This window comes from Danaus plexippus, chromosome 26, assembly GCF_018135715.1.
Source record: "Danaus plexippus chromosome 26, MEX_DaPlex, whole genome shotgun sequence".
Lineage (NCBI taxonomy): Eukaryota > Metazoa > Arthropoda > Insecta > Lepidoptera > Nymphalidae > Danaus > Danaus plexippus.
The window spans coordinates 2,864,745-2,883,229 of record NC_083554.1 but is presented as its reverse complement, the minus strand read 5'-3'; the positions used below and the strand labels follow the sequence as shown (position 1 = coordinate 2,883,229).

The 18,485-nt window shown below is 31.3% G+C and overlaps 2 protein-coding genes across 5 annotated transcripts; one reads left to right on the top strand and one right to left on the bottom strand.

Moving 5' to 3' along the window:
• Window positions 1-14: 14 nt before the first annotated feature.
• LOC116774449 (large ribosomal subunit protein eL28) lies at window positions 15-555 on the bottom strand. Its single transcript, XM_032667186.2, has one exon. The coding sequence runs from the start codon at window positions 471-473 to the stop codon at window positions 54-56; it is 420 nt and encodes a 139-aa protein (XP_032523077.1). The 5' UTR covers window positions 474-555; the 3' UTR covers window positions 15-53.
• Window positions 556-787: 232 nt separating this feature from the next.
• Window positions 788-17,841, top strand: LOC116774542 (uncharacterized). 4 transcript variants are annotated; one of them, XM_061524944.1, is made up of 15 exons: window positions 788-1,046; window positions 2,241-2,383; window positions 7,113-7,438; window positions 10,453-10,571; window positions 10,995-11,167; window positions 11,245-12,257; window positions 12,529-12,589; window positions 13,140-13,427; window positions 13,761-13,868; window positions 14,013-14,182; window positions 14,644-14,766; window positions 15,319-15,363; window positions 15,581-15,671; window positions 15,837-15,930; window positions 16,321-17,841. In XM_061524944.1, exons 1-15 carry the CDS (start codon window positions 955-957, stop codon window positions 16,367-16,369), a joined length of 2,895 nt encoding a protein of 964 aa, XP_061380928.1. In that variant the 5' UTR covers window positions 788-954; the 3' UTR covers window positions 16,370-17,841. The 4 variants fall into 4 exon arrangements, with proteins under 4 accessions (XP_061380928.1, XP_061380926.1, XP_061380925.1 ...); XM_061524942.1 differs by having other exon boundaries at window positions 789-1,046; window positions 7,125-7,438; window positions 12,529-12,661; XM_061524941.1 differs by having other exon boundaries at window positions 789-1,046; window positions 12,529-12,661.
• Window positions 17,842-18,485: the final 644 nt, after the last annotated feature.

Genomic DNA, 18,485 nt, shown 5'->3' with positions numbered 1-18,485 from the left:
GAAAGAAAGAAATGTAATTTTTTTAATTTTTTATTACCAGCTTACGAACATAATTATTCAGACTTGGCGGCAGCGGCTTTAGGTTTCTTTGCCTTGACGGGCCTTTGGGAACGAAGGATGGCAGAAGCACGACGAAGGGTCGCCTTGGCCAAGTCAGTACGGTAGTTGTTGGCTCTGAGAAGCCGCTTCACTTTGTGGAGAGATCTTCTGGCGCCAGCTTTAAACGGGCGACTGATAAGGTTCTTCGCTGGCTTATTTGTAGCCTTGGCCTTTTTGTATACCACAGAGAAGCCTTTCCTGTCGGGATTTTCAACAACACCAACTGCTTTTTTGTGGATCAGGCCATTGTATTTGAACGAGTTGAGGTTAGTCACATTGTTAGGCTCCTTACTGAATGGCTTCTTGATGTTACGTTTTTTCACAAGAAATGCGTTGTTGTTTCGGATGATCATCCAATTTAAATGGGACGACATTTTTAGAGATTTCACTCTTAAAATCACTAAACAACGTGCTCACAACGTGTCCGTAGACAAAAGGAAGAAGAAATCTGTAAGACGTTTGTATGCAAGTGTTGCTAAGCTTTAAACGTAAGCATAAACAAACTTCAATAATGCGTATGAATTTTAAGAATTAATTATTAATTGTTTTTATTTTATTTTATGTATTAAAATTATGTATATAAGTTTTTTTTAAGCTCATCTTATTTATTGCCAGTCTATACTTTTCTTAATAAATTGTCTATGGATTTTACCGTTGTTTCGTCAGTTTTTGGCATTAAGGTGATATGTCAAATTCCAATCTGATCTTGTCGGGACATGTTAGCGAAGGTTCTTATTATTCCTTTATGTTTATTATATTTATCATATTTCTTATATTAAATGTAGTTCTTGCTTTTTAAAATTTCTATGTGATTTGTGAAAAGTGCCAAATTGATGTCTTGATATTGTTAGTATTATGAATCAAGTTGATCAAAATATAAACAAAGATATGATTGATTGCGATCTGATTGACGTGGAATCTCTGGATTATTCAGATGATCAGACATGGTAAGTGACAACAATAACATCAGTTTCTAAAACCTTTATCCCAGGCCGTTCAAATATACACATTACTTCAAACAAACCTTAACTACTATTGACATTGTACGTTACATATATATTTGTGTATGCTTAATACGTATTTTAAAGTAATTCTAGGAAAATTTATATAAATGTCATGTTTGTAAACAGTTTTATACACAATGTAAATTAAAATAAACAAAGTCACAAACATTTTGAAGGTATTTAAAAATTTTATAGAGGTGTCAATATTGTAGGGAGCAATTTGTACATTATTAGAATAAAAAAACAGAACTTTAAGAAAATAAATAATTTCAATTTCTGTAGTAATTTGTTTGGGTACACATATATCTAACACCAAAAGTTTGAAGCAATATTGTAAATTTAAAGCATTATCAGTTTGTTTAAAATTTAAATTTATATCCATAACAGTAATCCTATTCACTATCAGCTGTTAGATTATTTGATAAAACATATTCTATCCATGATTATGGTTCCATAAACTGAATAAATTTTATTTGTCATATTAAAATATATACTTATTTATATTTTACTTATATATGTTTATATATCTCAAAATATCAAAAACACATTACCTATTTCATTAACATTCTAAATTCAAATTAAACATAATATGAGAACATTAATTATCAGAGATATATGTAACTAATCCCAAATTCTGCATTAAAGTAAGTTTGAATATCTGTATACAAGGAAAAAAAAATTATATGACTCATAAAATAGACTCCCACACTATCCCCCTCTTTTCCATTTAACTCAAATATGAAACATTTGGAAGTGAGCAAAGCATATAAAAGTAGTTATGATTTTATTAATGAAGAGATTCATCATTTTAATATGAATAATTGGCATTATTTTTATTTGTAACATCGGGTATGCATTCTTAAAGCTAAGTGCGTACAATGATGAATCTTAATTTTTATTTATTCTCTCTGTATTTTTGTCATTTATTATAATTATTTATCTGTATTTACACTATAATATTATCTGTATTTACATACTACATCAATATTTTTTTTAGTTTTACACAGAAACAGCTTTATTTTTCCATGTCCACAAAGTCAGCTTGTAGAGATCATCTTAGTATTAAGCTTGCTTTTTGTACAATATTTGTATGTGTGTAAAGAATCATATTATATCAGCGCAATTCATTTGTTCTAGGTTATATAAAATTCCTGAAGATTCAGGACGGAAATTAGATATTGAGGAATATTTTCAGTCCAATAACTGGCCGGTTGTTAAAGATGATGATTATATCAGAACTGAAAAGGAATTACACATGCTATTGGATAATATTATTAAAAGTGAGTACTACATTTACATTGTGTTTTATATTATGTTAAGAATATATATAGTATTTTTTTAATTGATTCTATCATATATGATAATAAAGTAAATATTAAGACATCACAAAATATTTAAATTATAGCAATAAGAAATGAAATATCTTGAGGTTATATGTGGTTTTAAAACTTAGTGTTATAAGACTAATTTCTTTTTGTCGGAAATCATAATAAAACAGTTAGATTCTTAAACAGAACATTTCAAGACTATTTTATTAAAATCTAAAATGCTTGCTTCTTTCAATTAATATTTTATAGGGTTGCCTCTTCTAGTTTTCAAGTTGGATCAACAAGAAATTTTAACACAGATTAAAAAAAAACAACTAGAAACTATTTTGAAATTAATTGTTTTTATTCTATAATGTCTGTTTACTGTTAAGCCTGGGTTTATTTAGTATCACATATAAATTATTATGGCACCCTGTATGTCAATAAATGTACTTATTACTAACAATAATTTTATCATTCAAATGTTTTCTTAAATAAGTCGTAACGATATCATTACAATGTCATTGTAATCTTTCAATATAGCTAATGTTCCTTATACTAAGAATTTATCATTGTACCTCATAGATGAGCAATTTTGCCAAGTGTTGGACTCGTTCATCATACTATTAAGAAATCATTACTTATGTTTAAAGATATAACATAGCTTGTATAATTTTTTATAGGAGATAATTTTGTCAATGAAATAATTGAATATTTAATTTATAATTCTCTAATGTTTTTATAATTTTATTCTTATATACGGGTCTCATTTTATCGTAGAGTTTCATCAAAATGATTCCAATACTATTTTCAATGACAAAAATCTTATATAGGAATGGCTAAATTTTTTTGTATCATTAATGTGATGATGGTATTAAAAGATGACGATTTATGAAACTAAACAATTTGGCTTTCATAATTTACTATAGATTCAACACGCAACTTTACTCTTATCATAAGTTTCTATCATAGTAAATACGCACATTGAGATCAATGATATGGATGTGTGCGACAATTTCTGAACGAAGGACGGGAAACTGTCTGTCTGTCTGTTTGGCGATGCTGACACGTACTAAAGTGTACTAAATGCCTTTGTTTCGCGTTTATCAAATACGATAAGATAAATCGTATGCACGATCGACGCATTACATTTAGGTTCAATAACCTTATATATTGGATATTTTTATTGTAACTATCAAGGTGTTAGGCTTAATACTAGCTGCCTACCGTCACTTATCTGATATATCCGAAGACATAACAGTACTTGTTATATAAGTTACATCACTAGTGATATTTGCAATACATAATCATTCTCATAACAATAAGGGGATAATGTTTTTATAACCAGTCCGTAGACATGTTTGAACTGCTGTCAACCACAATACGATATGGGTCGAGGAAGTAAACGAGTAAATCTTATTTGTCTCTCAAACAGTTTCCCATGAGATCTGTTTCCTATAAGATAATAAATGCGCGGAACTGTTACTGCATCCGGTCTTATGACGTCACACATTGAATGCTGAATCACCCAAGTTGTCTATTTTTATTTTATTTATCGATTGTTTTAAAAGTGAGTGCACTTTCACTTTAAATATCTGACTCGATTGATTCTATGAGGTTTTATGCATTTGTAAGACCGAATATATTTTGTATTACTTATCTTCAAAACTACGCATAATTTTTGCTTCGAATAAAATGACCTTCATACTTTTATTCCCGATTTATTATCTAGGAGTTTTCAGGAAAATTTCCGATTAGTCATATTGCCCAAAGAGAATTTTTTTTTTAGTAAATACATTCTATAGTTGTCATTTCGTACATTTAAATACACAACAACAACTTTGTATATATATTATTTACTTTGAAATAAAGAATAGTTTAGTTAAAGTTCTGTCATAACATTACTATAAGTTTGTTTACATCGTAAATATCAAACGATAATGAATCAGAACTTGGGCTTTTTACTATGATTCAATAGGTTATATTTACCATAAGTTATAGTTTACACTAGCTACGTTTAATACAGGTTATAACGAAACGTAGCCAATTAAAATTAAGGCTTGAAGTTATAAAGAAATATCTAAACTAATTTATTGCTTAGTCTGCAATATTTAATTATATCTCAATAAGACAGTAGATTTTTTCTTAGTTGTTCTGATCTTTACATTGAGAAACTAAACACAGACAGTTTAAATTTTTCGTTCATACATTACTGTTCGGAGATTAGTTAATGAAAAGCTAGGCAAACTAGTGATAGCGTCACTTTAAGTTAATTTCTACACGATACATTTTTTGTGACTCATTGAAATTGACAATTACTTGCAATGTAGTAATTGGATATAATTACTGGCTTGTTGGGTTGTTTGTTTGTCTCGACCATTGCTGTAGGCGTTGTTTAACTGAATGAGATTGTATCTAAAGATATGTTTAGTTTTCTATAATTTTTTTGAACATTCAAGACGATAATTTTATTTTGTATTTTAATATAACTAAGTTGTGCTTTTATCTTTTCTTCCGTTGGAGTAATATGTAGCTTCTTCGTCAAAAACATACTTTGTTACGTGTATACCCAAATTGTTTCAACCATAATATAAGGCACACACATACATCCCCGCACACATACAAATGCCCATTGAAATGGAATAGATTATATCATACTAACTCGAAAGAACCTCATCCTATTTTATAAGCGGAAAGACGTAAATTCATTAAAGTAGATCTAATTTAAAATATTTTTACTATCGTCAATATTGTTTATAGTTACTGTCATGTAATTGTCTGGTCTTGTACAGGACAGTGAGTTTGCTTATACCGGTTCTAAAGGTGCAGAATTCTCAACTAGTTATTAAACAATTGTAATGTGACAGGTTCCGTACATATTCACTTGGTAATAATTATTTCGTTGTTGTACTTTAAGTGTGTTGCCAGTCTCTTGTGTTTTGTTAAAGAATGGGTATGTACTACGTATTTTATTACATAGCCTTTTTATCTTTGAGCTGAATATTTTAAATGATGTTTATATGTAAAATTGATTACAGAATATTAATATTTCCCTATAACAAACTTTTGTGATAAATTTTCACAAACAGTATTTTTTTTTTAGTTTTATGTGTATGTGAACAATTTTAATGAGTTTATTGTTTGAATACGAGATATTATTTTACCGTTACGTCTCTGAATGTGCTATTATTAACATATAAAAGCGCTTTTGTTTTAAACATTACTCACGTAGTTAACCATGGGGAAGATATAAAAATTATCAGTTGAAAATTGTTTCAAAATAATATTTCTAATTTATCAATATCTCATAAATAATCACGTCTGTTCCGATAAAGCTGTTCTATTTCGTTAAGCAAAGAAGTGTGCAATGTCAAACCTTAGCGTTCCTTGCCCACGTTTTCATTAGTATTCAATATTTGACCAAACTTTCACTTTCACAACCATAAAATGGCCTGACTTTAGTCCTTAGGTCCCATTTGAATGATCTCAAAACTAATACTGCGTTGAAATGATGTAAAACTCAACAAACAAATAAGTGCTAACCATAGCACAATGTTTCTGTGTCTTCACCTGTTAATGGCTATTTTTGTTGAAATATATGAAAAACAAAAATGTCATTTTCGATATTCTTTCATGAAAATGATTTGAACATAAAAGTAACGAATTAGCGTGTGTGTGTGCACACACATACATAAATCTATACACATATATATATATGTGTTTTTATTCATAGTAGTATCAATAATTAATATGCGTTTAATAATATTTTGTTAGAAAACACAAACCATAATAAGATTGAGGTTGGTTGTCAATACATGTTTCCTGTTCAAAGTACGGGATCGCATAGTGTATTTGTAACGGTCTTGGACCATATCTGGATCACTGTTTATACTATGAAGCCCCGTAAAGATTATCACATACATATTACTATACGTGGGTAACACTGAAAATGTTTAGAACTGGCCAGTTACAAGCATTGCTAATAAAAAAAAAATATTGTTTGAATTTCAATTTTAGAACTCTTTGATAACCTAATGTAGTATTCATTTGTCAATTGTTTTTGCGAATTGGTGGCAAATCTACACACTTGTTACCCGTTAAAATGAACCTCACGCATATACATATAATATGCTATATTATATAATTTTCATTTTATTCATGTTTTTAGGTCAGAACTCGCTAGTGAATAATTCTCCCTTACTTTTTATGTATAAACATGTCGAAGGTCATAATTTTCATCCAACCATTTAAAAGTTACATAATGAGTAACTTTCGTATTTAATATGCACTAATCTTAATTATAAGTTTATTATTATTTCACTATTATTTATTATATGACTCGTTTTCACTGCGGTTTTTTTTGTTCTGCTCTGTGACACAGTTTCATAGGTCATCAGGCGTGTATATGTTTTGTTTTGTGTATGAAGAAAAAGTCTATTTGTGTCCTAGAATGTTACGTCACACTGAAAGTTTTAAAGAGTACGTTCACCTCTGGATAGACTTGTCTGCCGTGTTTTTGTTATATTTACGTGATAGATTTATAATAATTATTATTTAACTAATAAAAGTATTTGATCTTTTTGTAATTTATAATAAAGTTTTTTATATCTAAATGAATTATTGACAACTCTGTATAATAAATTAATTTCACCCAAACCAAGATTAAGGATATAGAATATAATTGTCGTATTAATGATCATAGAGGTTGTTACAGACGAAGTATCAGCGCCGGATAGGCATAAGTTCGATTCCCGGACTTACGTGAAACCTAAGAAGAGAATGCAACGTCCAAGCATTCACAGCATAATGGAAGTTACTTCAAATACACCCTCGATGTCACCACATCCGTCTTTGAACATATTCAATAATAAATATCTCACGTATAATAAATACAACAACCCATTGGGACCAATCAGTCCGATGTTGAGGCTAAAAACTTTTAATGTGGATACGAATTCCGAGAACAGTGCAGCCGCTAAAGAGTTTTCTATGAAACGAAGAAGTTTGGCTCCCGACGACGATCCCCAGGTACGTATTTAGTCATTATTTGAATATATATATAAACAGACATATATTAGTCAATTATAAGATTAGTAATACAAAATACCGATTGATATTTTATCACAGCGTAAAAGATATATAAGGAAATACATATAAATTAAATTTAAAAAAAATCAAATGTTTCTTCAAAATAGTGATAATTCAGTAAGATGGGGTAAAGGTACCGAAAAGACTTGCTATATCTGTGGGAAGGCAGTTGGAACTGCTAGGCATTTGTTAGTGGGACGTTAGGTACTCCTGGATAGCGGTCACTCGCGTCGTCACGATAGGGTTCTGGAAATCATACGTGAAGCGGTTAGTCTTTTGGTAGCCAGAGCGCAATAACCACAAACGAGCAATCAGTAGGTTTTGTGAGAGAGGGCATTAGGGCTATAAAATCAAATGTCAAGCCTTACTCCAGCCTTAAAGCGGCTTCGGATTGGACCATAATGATGGATACTTATGAAAAACAATACAAAATCCCCGAGGATATTTGTGGGTCGGCCTCCAGACCAGACATATTTATGTATTCGCGAATTTTAAAGCGCGTTGTGAGGATAGAGCTTACGGTTCCTTGGGAAACCAACATCCCCAAAGACCATACCATCAAGGTCAACAAATATTACGAGCTCACAAACGAACTCACTCGAAATAGGTTCGTCGTGGATTTATACGCGGTAGAAGTGGGAGCGAGAGGTATAACGGCTAAATCTCTCTACAACCTACTAAAAGACTTGGGTCTTTTCAAAACTCACATCAATTAATTCTTGGAACGTACTTCCAAGGCAGCCCTAGTAGGTTCTTTTCAAATTTGGTTAGGTAGGGAGATGAGCTTGGACAGTGGAGTTGAGCGTTTAATGCGCGTTAGTTAGGGGCCCCTTAAAACTACACCTGGGTCGCAAGTCCGAGGCACTGTTGAAGCTCCTTTCCTTGCACCGCGTTGTACCCGGCACCCGCACGGTGAGTCCATTGAATGCTGAGAGGTTTCGTGTTCTAATAAATTATTATTATTAATAATTCCGTTCGAGTAATACTTTGAATATGTTCAATCCCAATAAAGTCCTCATGTATTGTGATCTTTGAAGCATAAAACTATTGATATCGTCACAGATGATTACTTCATGACTAACTATTCTTAACTGACTTACTCCCTGAAACTAACATTAATATGAATGAAATACTAAATCAATATCTCAAATTGTCCCTATTTCGTAAACAGCATAAATTCACTAAACCACTAGTTTCCGAGCTATAAACAATCAGACAAACATACTATAAGAAATAATACGAGTGATATTACATTTTAAATATATAAAAATTATAAAACATTTTTCAATTAAAAATATAATGTGCTATTTCTAAATGTCTGGAAGATCAGTATATTTAATATATGATAGTCTTTGTATTTCTTAGTCTGAAAGTTGCCAGTTATGCACATTTAAGTAATTCAAGTAGCCGCAAAGGGAACCGCGTTTATTTCTGCGAGACATATCTTGTAAGTGTCGGATTACGTAACATACACTTCGCTTTAATTCAATTTATATTTTAAAATTATTAAAGTCTGCATATTTATTAAAAATAATCTAAATGGTTTCATTTAAAAGATATAATTATATTTTTCGAATTAAGGCCAATAAGTATTACGAAATAAATGTTTTCTTGACCGAAAAGTCCACATAAAATCAATCTAGTGTTTATAAGTCAACTTACGTAATATTATTAATTACGTATGTATATATTAATAATTTACGTGTTAGTTATCATAAAATTATCTTTAGATTTGATAATGAGATTCGATAAATTTATCAACGTTATCAATTATCAATTTAAATTATAACCTAATATAAATTCTCTGAATTATGTCTCATATGCTATGTTTTAAATTTAAATGCTCACACCTCTTCAAACGGAATGACGTCATGATGAGATCTCATCCCAATATACGGATCACGTAACCAGCTACATGTAAATATCGCATCACGAACACAATATATTTACTAATATGTTATTATCATATTATTATAATAAAAGCTTTTCATTCATACTTTAAATAATAAGACACTAATCATTAAACATACATTGGATTTAAATTCGATTTTTTTATTCCATTATAATGTAATGTATGTCATTGCAAATGGCACAAGCTAAAAATACACGTAGATTCTAGACCATACCTAGATCGCACACACTATATTTAAACTTTGATGTATCCAGGTGCATCTTAAGCGATAGAATTCTATATTGATGTTTAAAACGGGTTTTATAAATTTAATGCGACATAACCGTGTCCACACAACCTAATAAGCATAGCATTGACCAGTTTAAGCAAAATAGACACGTAAGGTGATATTCAATGTAATTAATATTAATCATACAAGAAATCCACTGTAACCACGAAATATAATATATTTTAAAAGGAATTTTGTGGAATTTTAAATTATTTATGCAATTTTTTATAGAGTTTTTGAATTACCAAGCCTGTGTTTACACAAAGGCCTATCAATGTACTATTGCGTTGGTACATCTAAGACAACGTCCGCGATGCTCTTGTTGGTCATAATTTTTAATTCGTTTTGTTTTGTATGAAATAACGTTGAGTCCATTATGAAATCTATCGTGATAGATAACTTTCGTTTTCATTTCAATTTAATACGTACGTAGCGTTCGGTATGCTTGTCACGGTTTCAGCTTTTTTACGTCAATCATAAAATATTCTTTATATTTAATATACTTAAGTATGTCAACTAATTATGTTAAGTAATTTACATAGCACTGACATACATGCATAATGTACTCCCTACAGTTGAAGCGTTTTTGTGATATAATTCTATAAAAATATAATAATTAATATCCGACGTTATTTGCTGTAATATTGTAACGTCCCTGTATCCCTGGAAAATTTATGGAGTTCCAAAATCCTATAAATTTGTCTCGTTACTAACAGACATTTACGTAATTTACGACTAACTTATGTGTAATATTTTATCAAACCACAATAACAGCTGGAAGATCTAGACCTGGCTTTAGCAGCGGATCTGGACCGGGAGGAGAATTCGTCTTTCAGAGCCATCAACATTGACCTATCACAGCCGGCCCACAACTTACACAATACATTCAACAAGTAAGCCTACTTAGAATTTAGTGTCCAACTCAAAACTGACGGTATTCAGTGAGCAATGAAAATTGCATGGTATTAAAATTAATGACAGGGTAAAATTACCTAGTTACTTAATTTATTTCGAAGACCCTATCTTCTGTATCTTCGAGTTCGATTGAAAAATAAAAGGAAATCGAAAATACTTTCGACAATTATTTAAGATGACTCTGTTAGAATCACGTGAAAGTAGATGCAACAAAAGGCGTTAAAAACTATAGCGGATCGATTGTATAGAATAAAACTAGCGTCACAATTAATTAATATTAATTTCAAACAACTTACTTATGAATTTTATTATGAAAATTTTATTAGTGTAGTAATTTTATATGATTAACGTAATGTAATCTTTATTTAATTAAAAGTATAAAATATATAAATTCATCTCAGAGGTATGATGAACGTAATGCAAGAGAGCGGAAGTATCAATATGTATCAGAGCGGCGAGTCTCTGATGCGAATGTCGCCACCGAGCCTTGTGTCGTCACTGGTGATGGAAAGTTCTGGAAATTTCAACGAAGAGTCCTTGGATAGCAGGAAATCTTTATCACAAAAGGATTCTGGTACAGTTTGCTATTAATATACATATTTTAAAAATATTTCATAATGTCAAACATTCTCATTGAATATATATTTCCAGGGTTGCCAACATCAGCACGTGAAAGTCTTGATCCAATGATGACAAGCATGACTTTAAGCATTTTGGATGAGAAAGACATGAGCACTAGCTTCCTCTCTCAAACAACATATCCTGACAACGATAGTCTTATAGACTCACTTCCGCCTAGCCTAGTTAGTTCAGTTAATTCCTCGTACATCGTCTCAAACACTTCCAAACCCAGAGGCGATAACACGGACACTAATATATTCAGTTCAGCCACGTTCACACATCTCGAACAATCAGAGAAACTACTATCAGCTCGTCCAAGATGTCAGCTATATAACAGTTTCAAACGGGACTCTATAATCAAAAACTCGGAGAGTTACACGAAATCCCGCGAAGAGGCGTGCCAAATAGATACTAGCAAAGTTTTGAACGAGAACTGTGATAATACATTAAGCCCGCAACAATCTATAAAGATTTCACCGAAGAACAAACCAAACGGTGAGATGAGCGAAACCATAACACTGCATTACTCCAACAATAAGTTCAAGAGGGACAGCGACGCGGAGAAGGAGAACTTAAACGCGACCTTCAAATGCGAGGATACTTTCTACAACGACATGGGCATGCAGAAGATCGAAGGGAAACTGAGCGTCACTATGGACAAACAAGAACTGAACGAGATCATACAAGCCAGGCAGAAACTATCGCTAGCCAGGAAAGCCTTGCCCAGCGAGCCGGAAACGATCAAACCTGATTTGTCCCCAATAAAGACGATACAGCTTCCCAACCAAACGATAATAACAGTGCCGAGGCAAAGTATGGAAAACGCATCGGAATTGCTGTCGAGAAGGAGAACCATGAATTACGACAGAGACGACAACTCGGCTATGAGAGACACGCCGAAAAGGAACGCCACCTTCAAAAAAACCTCACCCAAAAACATAGAGCCGAGCGTGTCGTACGTGAAAAGAGACGAGAACATCATTGATATCAACTCGGCGACGATGAACCTTATAGACAGCGCCGAGAGAACTTTGCAACAAGAAGTAAGTATAGTTAGTTTGTAATAATCTTTGGACAAAGATAAAATTAATTTTATAAACATAAAAAAATCGCGCTTCAACCGACGAAGTCTTTGTAATTTGATTTGTTTTTAATACATTTGTTGAGAAACTCAAAACGTAATTTTGTCTAAGCTGATACCATACTTATTAAGTCAATGACTAGACGAAAATATCTAAATATCCTTGGAACTAAACTTGTATGTATTAATTATATGATTATAGTAGCTTAATTTGTGTATTTTTTACATTCCAGGAATGGAATCTCCAAGAGCGTGCCATGATCGGTTCCAATGAGAGCACAAGCACAGACACAGGTACATTCAGTTCGAGCAGCCCGCCCGAGAGTGTGCCGGACACGCACACGAACACACAAAAAATACATTTAAGTAAGACTAAAAACAACATATTATATGTATAATGCTATAACTTGTATAGCTATTATTTGTAACGCTTAACGATTACGACTGAATCGTACTTGGACAATGAAAACTCAAAAATAATTTATTATTAAGTACATAGTTAATACTGAGGTAAGTGTGATCTCATAAAAGACTTGGGCTTGTCAAGAACTAACATCGGTTGATTCTTGGAACGTACTTCGAAAGCAGCCCCAGCAGGTTCATTTTAAATTTGGTTAGGAATAGAGACGAGCTTGGACGGTGGAGGTGAGCGTTTAACGCGCGTTAGATAGGGCCCTTTAAACCTACACCCGGGTCGCAAGTCCCTGGCGCTGTTGAAGCTCCTCTCCCTGCAACGCGATGGACCCGGCACCCGCCGGAGAATCCATGGAATACTTAGTAGAAGATTCTCTAAACGAAAAAGTTCATTTTATTTAAAAAAATAATCCGCTCATTAAATTTTCAGATAGCCAAGTGGCATCGACACCTCTAACGACATTCAAGAAGGGCAAAAACGAACTGCTAGATTTACACAACACTATATCACCTATATACGACACGACCGACGACAAGTCGTACGCAGCGACGAACCTCACCAGCGAGATGGAGAGGACTTACAACATGAACACGACGGTCATTAACAGCGCCACGATAAAGAAGACCTCGGCCAAGAGAGACATCCTGACGTCCAGGCACAGCCCTGAGAAGAAAACGCAGCGGTCGCCCACAAACAGAGTCTCGCCGACTGACACTGGTACGGTGAAATATTTAACCATCTCCACGGAAATAGGTTCTTTGTTTGTTTATATGTAACACATATTTAATATTTTCCAAAAACTTGGATTGGTTTTGTTTGTGAAAAGCATAAATAATTTTGACATAACATACAATTCACAATATAGATTTTTAATGAAAATATTTATGTTCCAAATTTGAATATTGAATTAAGTTTTTAATTACCTTTGAGAATCTTTATATTTAATTTAAGTGAGATGAAGGTAGTCTCATAATATATATATTCTTTATATTTACATCTCAATATATTTTTATTTACTTAATCTTTTATAAAAAATAATATTAATTCCAGTTTCGTACGCTGCGATGGCGCCACCGTCTACAGTACCAAGAAAGACGAATCTGCCGACATCGAAACTAAGACAATACAGCTCACACAAAGAACTTAATAGAATACCTGGTGAATAATATGATATTAAATATAAGTAAAATTACTGCTAAAGTAATATTTTTAGAAATAGTCCTATACGCGTCATTACCTTGACAGTTACATGTACAGACAGATGTGTATGTGTGTGTGTCTCATTAATATTATTATTTAAAGTGAACCCGCCGTCGGCTGCTAGAGTGTTGGCTGGTCGTAGTATGATGCGCCGCGGTGTGTACGGCTCCAACCCCGCCCTCAGCCCCACGGACAACACAAACGGGGCCCCAACCAACTATGTACAGAATAACTTAACTCAAGCATTAAGCAGGCGAGAATCGTATATATGTGTGAGTATAATAATTTTAGACACATAATAACGAAGTGTGACCGATGCTTGTAGATCTTTCATGCATTAACAGCTGAACAGATTTTAATGGAACTTTACAGCAATACAGTTGAAACATCAGAAAAATATATAAGTGGAATTTTTGTCCCTTAATCCCGTGTAGTACTCAGAATCAGAGCTTAACTGTTGTATTGAGTATAAACTGACGAGCTCGTATCCAGTATTCCATGGATTTTATTTTGACGACAATCAACTAACAAACTATTATAAGCGAAATGTGTTAAGTTATAGAGAGTATTCAAACATATATAGCTTTTATAAAAACATCTGTATTTATGTGAGTTCAACATACGTACATAAATAAGCCATGATAGATAAAATTAATTACAAACTTATATACAACATGTGTACGGTTATATTATTTTAATCACTATTTGTAATAGAACAATATTAATATTACAGAAACCTCAAGAAACGGAAAAAACAGAACGACCTGTCCTCATGAATCCACCGGCTCTGGTGAGACAGGGGACGGAAACATTGAGACGAGAAAAACCACAGAGTCAACTGGTTGCGCCTAAAGATGTGAGGGAAATATATATATATATATATATATATATATATTTAATTAATTATATATATATATATATATATATATTATTTAATTAATTATATATATATATATATATATATATATTATTTAATTAATTATATATATATATATATATATATTATTTATTAATTATATATATATATATATATATATATATATATATATATACATATATATATATAATAAAATATAAAATTAATTCGAGGTGATGGTGTCAATGTTTTATTTGTGACTAATTATATCATTGTGTTGTCCAAAATAGGATTTTTTTGTACCCGCCTTGTAGATATTGAATTTAAACTCGTGAGTTTGTAGAAACAAATTAATTACGTAGATAAATTTTATTATTTGAGAATAGAGAATTTTATTATAGTGGCTGCACACTTATAGTAAGAATTTACTGTGTGTTTGTCCAAATTATGGACGTACCAGAAAATCCTATTGTGTGAACTCATTAATTGTTTTGGGTTAAATTTGTTGTATTTAAATACAATTTGTGTTAAAAACTAACTGTGATTGTGTAGTTGCGGTCGTCGATAGCGGCGGTGTCTCGCAATCATTACGCCTGTGTGAGTGTTGATAACCATATATATAACAAACATTATTTACAAGGTTTTATTAAGCTATTTGTATACTCAAAAGTATTGTAATAATTCTATGTTGCTGTCACATTGTGTTGTTTAATATACATATATATTAATTTAATCTGTTACATGTCACTAATAATAATAATATATTAATGTCATTAATATCAAGCATAATGTAATGATTATTATTATATTTCAGCCTCCGACTACTCGCCCATATTCAATAGCTGGGACGTCCCAATTAAGAGTCTCAAGGCCGACATCTGTTCCGGTACAGAAATCAGCGCCAGGTATAATATATATATATATGTTAAAATAAATATAAAAAAATTCATTAACACAATCAGAATTCGATTCGGCGACATTGAGCTTAAGTCTTATCTTATACTATTAAACATGTTATGTATAGCTTCAGTTAATATTTGTTGTATACAGTATTATTGATTGTTTTTTAGTTGTGACGTCATCAGAGCCCCGCCCTAACACGGGCGAGCGTCAATCGGGCCTCCCGAGACCTTCTCGACTTCCTGCGCCAAGAAGAACCATCAGGTAAACTAAACAAGGAGCAGAATATATGTTTAAAATAGTTCCTTATCGCGAATTTTCGCATTTAATAAGTACTTATAACACACATGTTAACATACTACTAGTGACATCTATCGGCTGATACGTGTACTAAAGTACTACCTACAACTGTTGTTGTTCTCCCGTGTAATTTAAACTTATTGGGGGATAGCGTATAGTTTTTATATAATTCTGATGTCTATGTTAAGTTGTTGGAATGTTTGATCATAATCTTTTAAATGTATTTTACGTAGAGAGACATCAAACATCTAAATATCCATACATTATAACAAATTGTTGTATTTATTTAATTCATGTTTTAAATAATTTAATAATGTCAGTTTATTAATATCGTATATATATTAACATTTCCAGACCTCCGTCTGTTTACTCCGTGGCGCCGACTGGTGATGAACATTACTGACAATACGCCTGCTGTGCCAACTTTTTTGGCTTCACAAAATAAAACTCCCTAACACGACTGATACGCTAAAACTCTTTAACATATTTATGTAGTATATTATCTTGACCACAAGTTTTGTCGGAATTGTTACTGAGGCCGTTTGAGATTATATATAATTCTGTTATTATTGTAATAATTCTGTTCCGGCGTTTGTACAACGCAATGTGAAAAGTATTTGTTTTTTTTATTATTATAAATAACTGTAATTTTATAAAAAGAATGTTTCTCATTAAGTTTATTCCTTCGATGATAATGTTTGAAGACAATATTAAAATAATTTTTCTCTATATAAAATTGGCAGTTCCGGACAATTTTTTTGTAAAGAAATTTTTAAGAATTAATAAGGCACAAGCGTTGTCAACGATTGACATAAAGCTCATATTTTGTATGTATTTTATATTGATTGATAATTAATATTATAATTGACATTCAAAATTTTTTTGAAATTAAAAATTTTCGTTATGTCCTTCACTGAGGTCAGAAATCCTCTTTTCTACATGAAAAGTGTCAATTTCAACCTCTCATTGAAATGTGTTTGACGCTCTCTTACATTATAATTAGATACTGAAATCTAAATTTCCAACTAAAATAAAGATTTGGTACAAAGACTTACAAATTAAGATATTATTGTTAGTTAACAAATCTAGTGTGTAATAACAAATGACTTTTGGGGATATTTATTTCTAAATAAGACAATTTTGCATTTTATTTAGAGATTGTAATCGTTTAGGGACGTTTAGTTTAATTGTATTTTGCTTTAGATGTAAAATTTTATATAAAAAAAATAATAATAATAAACTAATTTTTGTAAAGTTAACATTTTGAAATGTCTACACGCACATTGTAACGTCAGCGTCTGTCAAGGCTTGTATATAACAAGCGAGACTTGTATTAATGTATACTAAATTATTGTATATTATGTAAAGTTATAATACACAAAAATATATTTAAAACTCTTCTGAAGCATCTGTAATGTTCAGCTTCTAAGCTTCTATAACTGAATCCTATCTAATATATCATGTTTCAATATATTTCAATGTCTGCACACATTTTAAACGCACTGTATATTACAGCTCGCCGATATCATGTACAGGGTTAGTTAGTAATTTCCTAAGCTACGCCAACATAATTTATTACAATAGCATAAATATTTTTAAATATTTTTTTTTTATATAACAACAAAGTATTGCAAATGGAAAATACATGTTCACTTTGACTTAATGCCTGGTGCGTTGTTACATATCCTATATATTTAATGTTTTTTCAATAAAATTTTCACCTCACTATTCGTAGCACTGATGACGTAGCCATTTTAAATCAGTTGCATCGCTTCTAAATATTCCGCCGTACGGTTTGTTTGAACACGTCGTGCCTTATTTAGGTAGTATAAGGAATTTTGTTTTCATTTTCTAATAAAACTGTGTATTTACATATATGTTGTTTATTTTTTATTGTGTACTAGTTTTTAACCCTTACTTTGCGTCAGAGGAATTTATTTCTTAGAATAACTATCCTTATCTGTTATCACAGATTACATGCAATTCTAATGAATAAATAGTAAAATTAACTTAATCTCAATTTTACTATTTATTGATATATCAAACTCTACCATAAAAAAAAAACAAATAAGCAAAATAATTTTCTTAAGATTTAAGATCAAAATCATCGCATCTCGTCAGCCCGTGATCACGGTTGCTGAAAAGTAACCGAAACGTCGGGATTATGTAGTTTTAAAATAATAAAATCCGCGTAGTATATCCGAAAATATATTAGTTTCACTTAAATAAGATCAAAATCCTTAAAACTAAATAGACTAGAAATAAAGAGCTGAGTCTAGATAAGAAAAGTAGACCAATAGTTTCCCTGAAATTTGATAGAAAAGTTTTTCTTTAAATAACAGTTTTTCCAATAACCAAAAATAAAAATGGATCTTACAGTAATGAAAATATTATATCAATTGCATGAACATTATGTTTATATTTTGTCTTTTTTATTATTATACGTATTTCCTATGCTAAACAAGCCAACTTCTCATTAATGAAGATATGCTGAATATGAACATTAGTTAAGTTTAAAT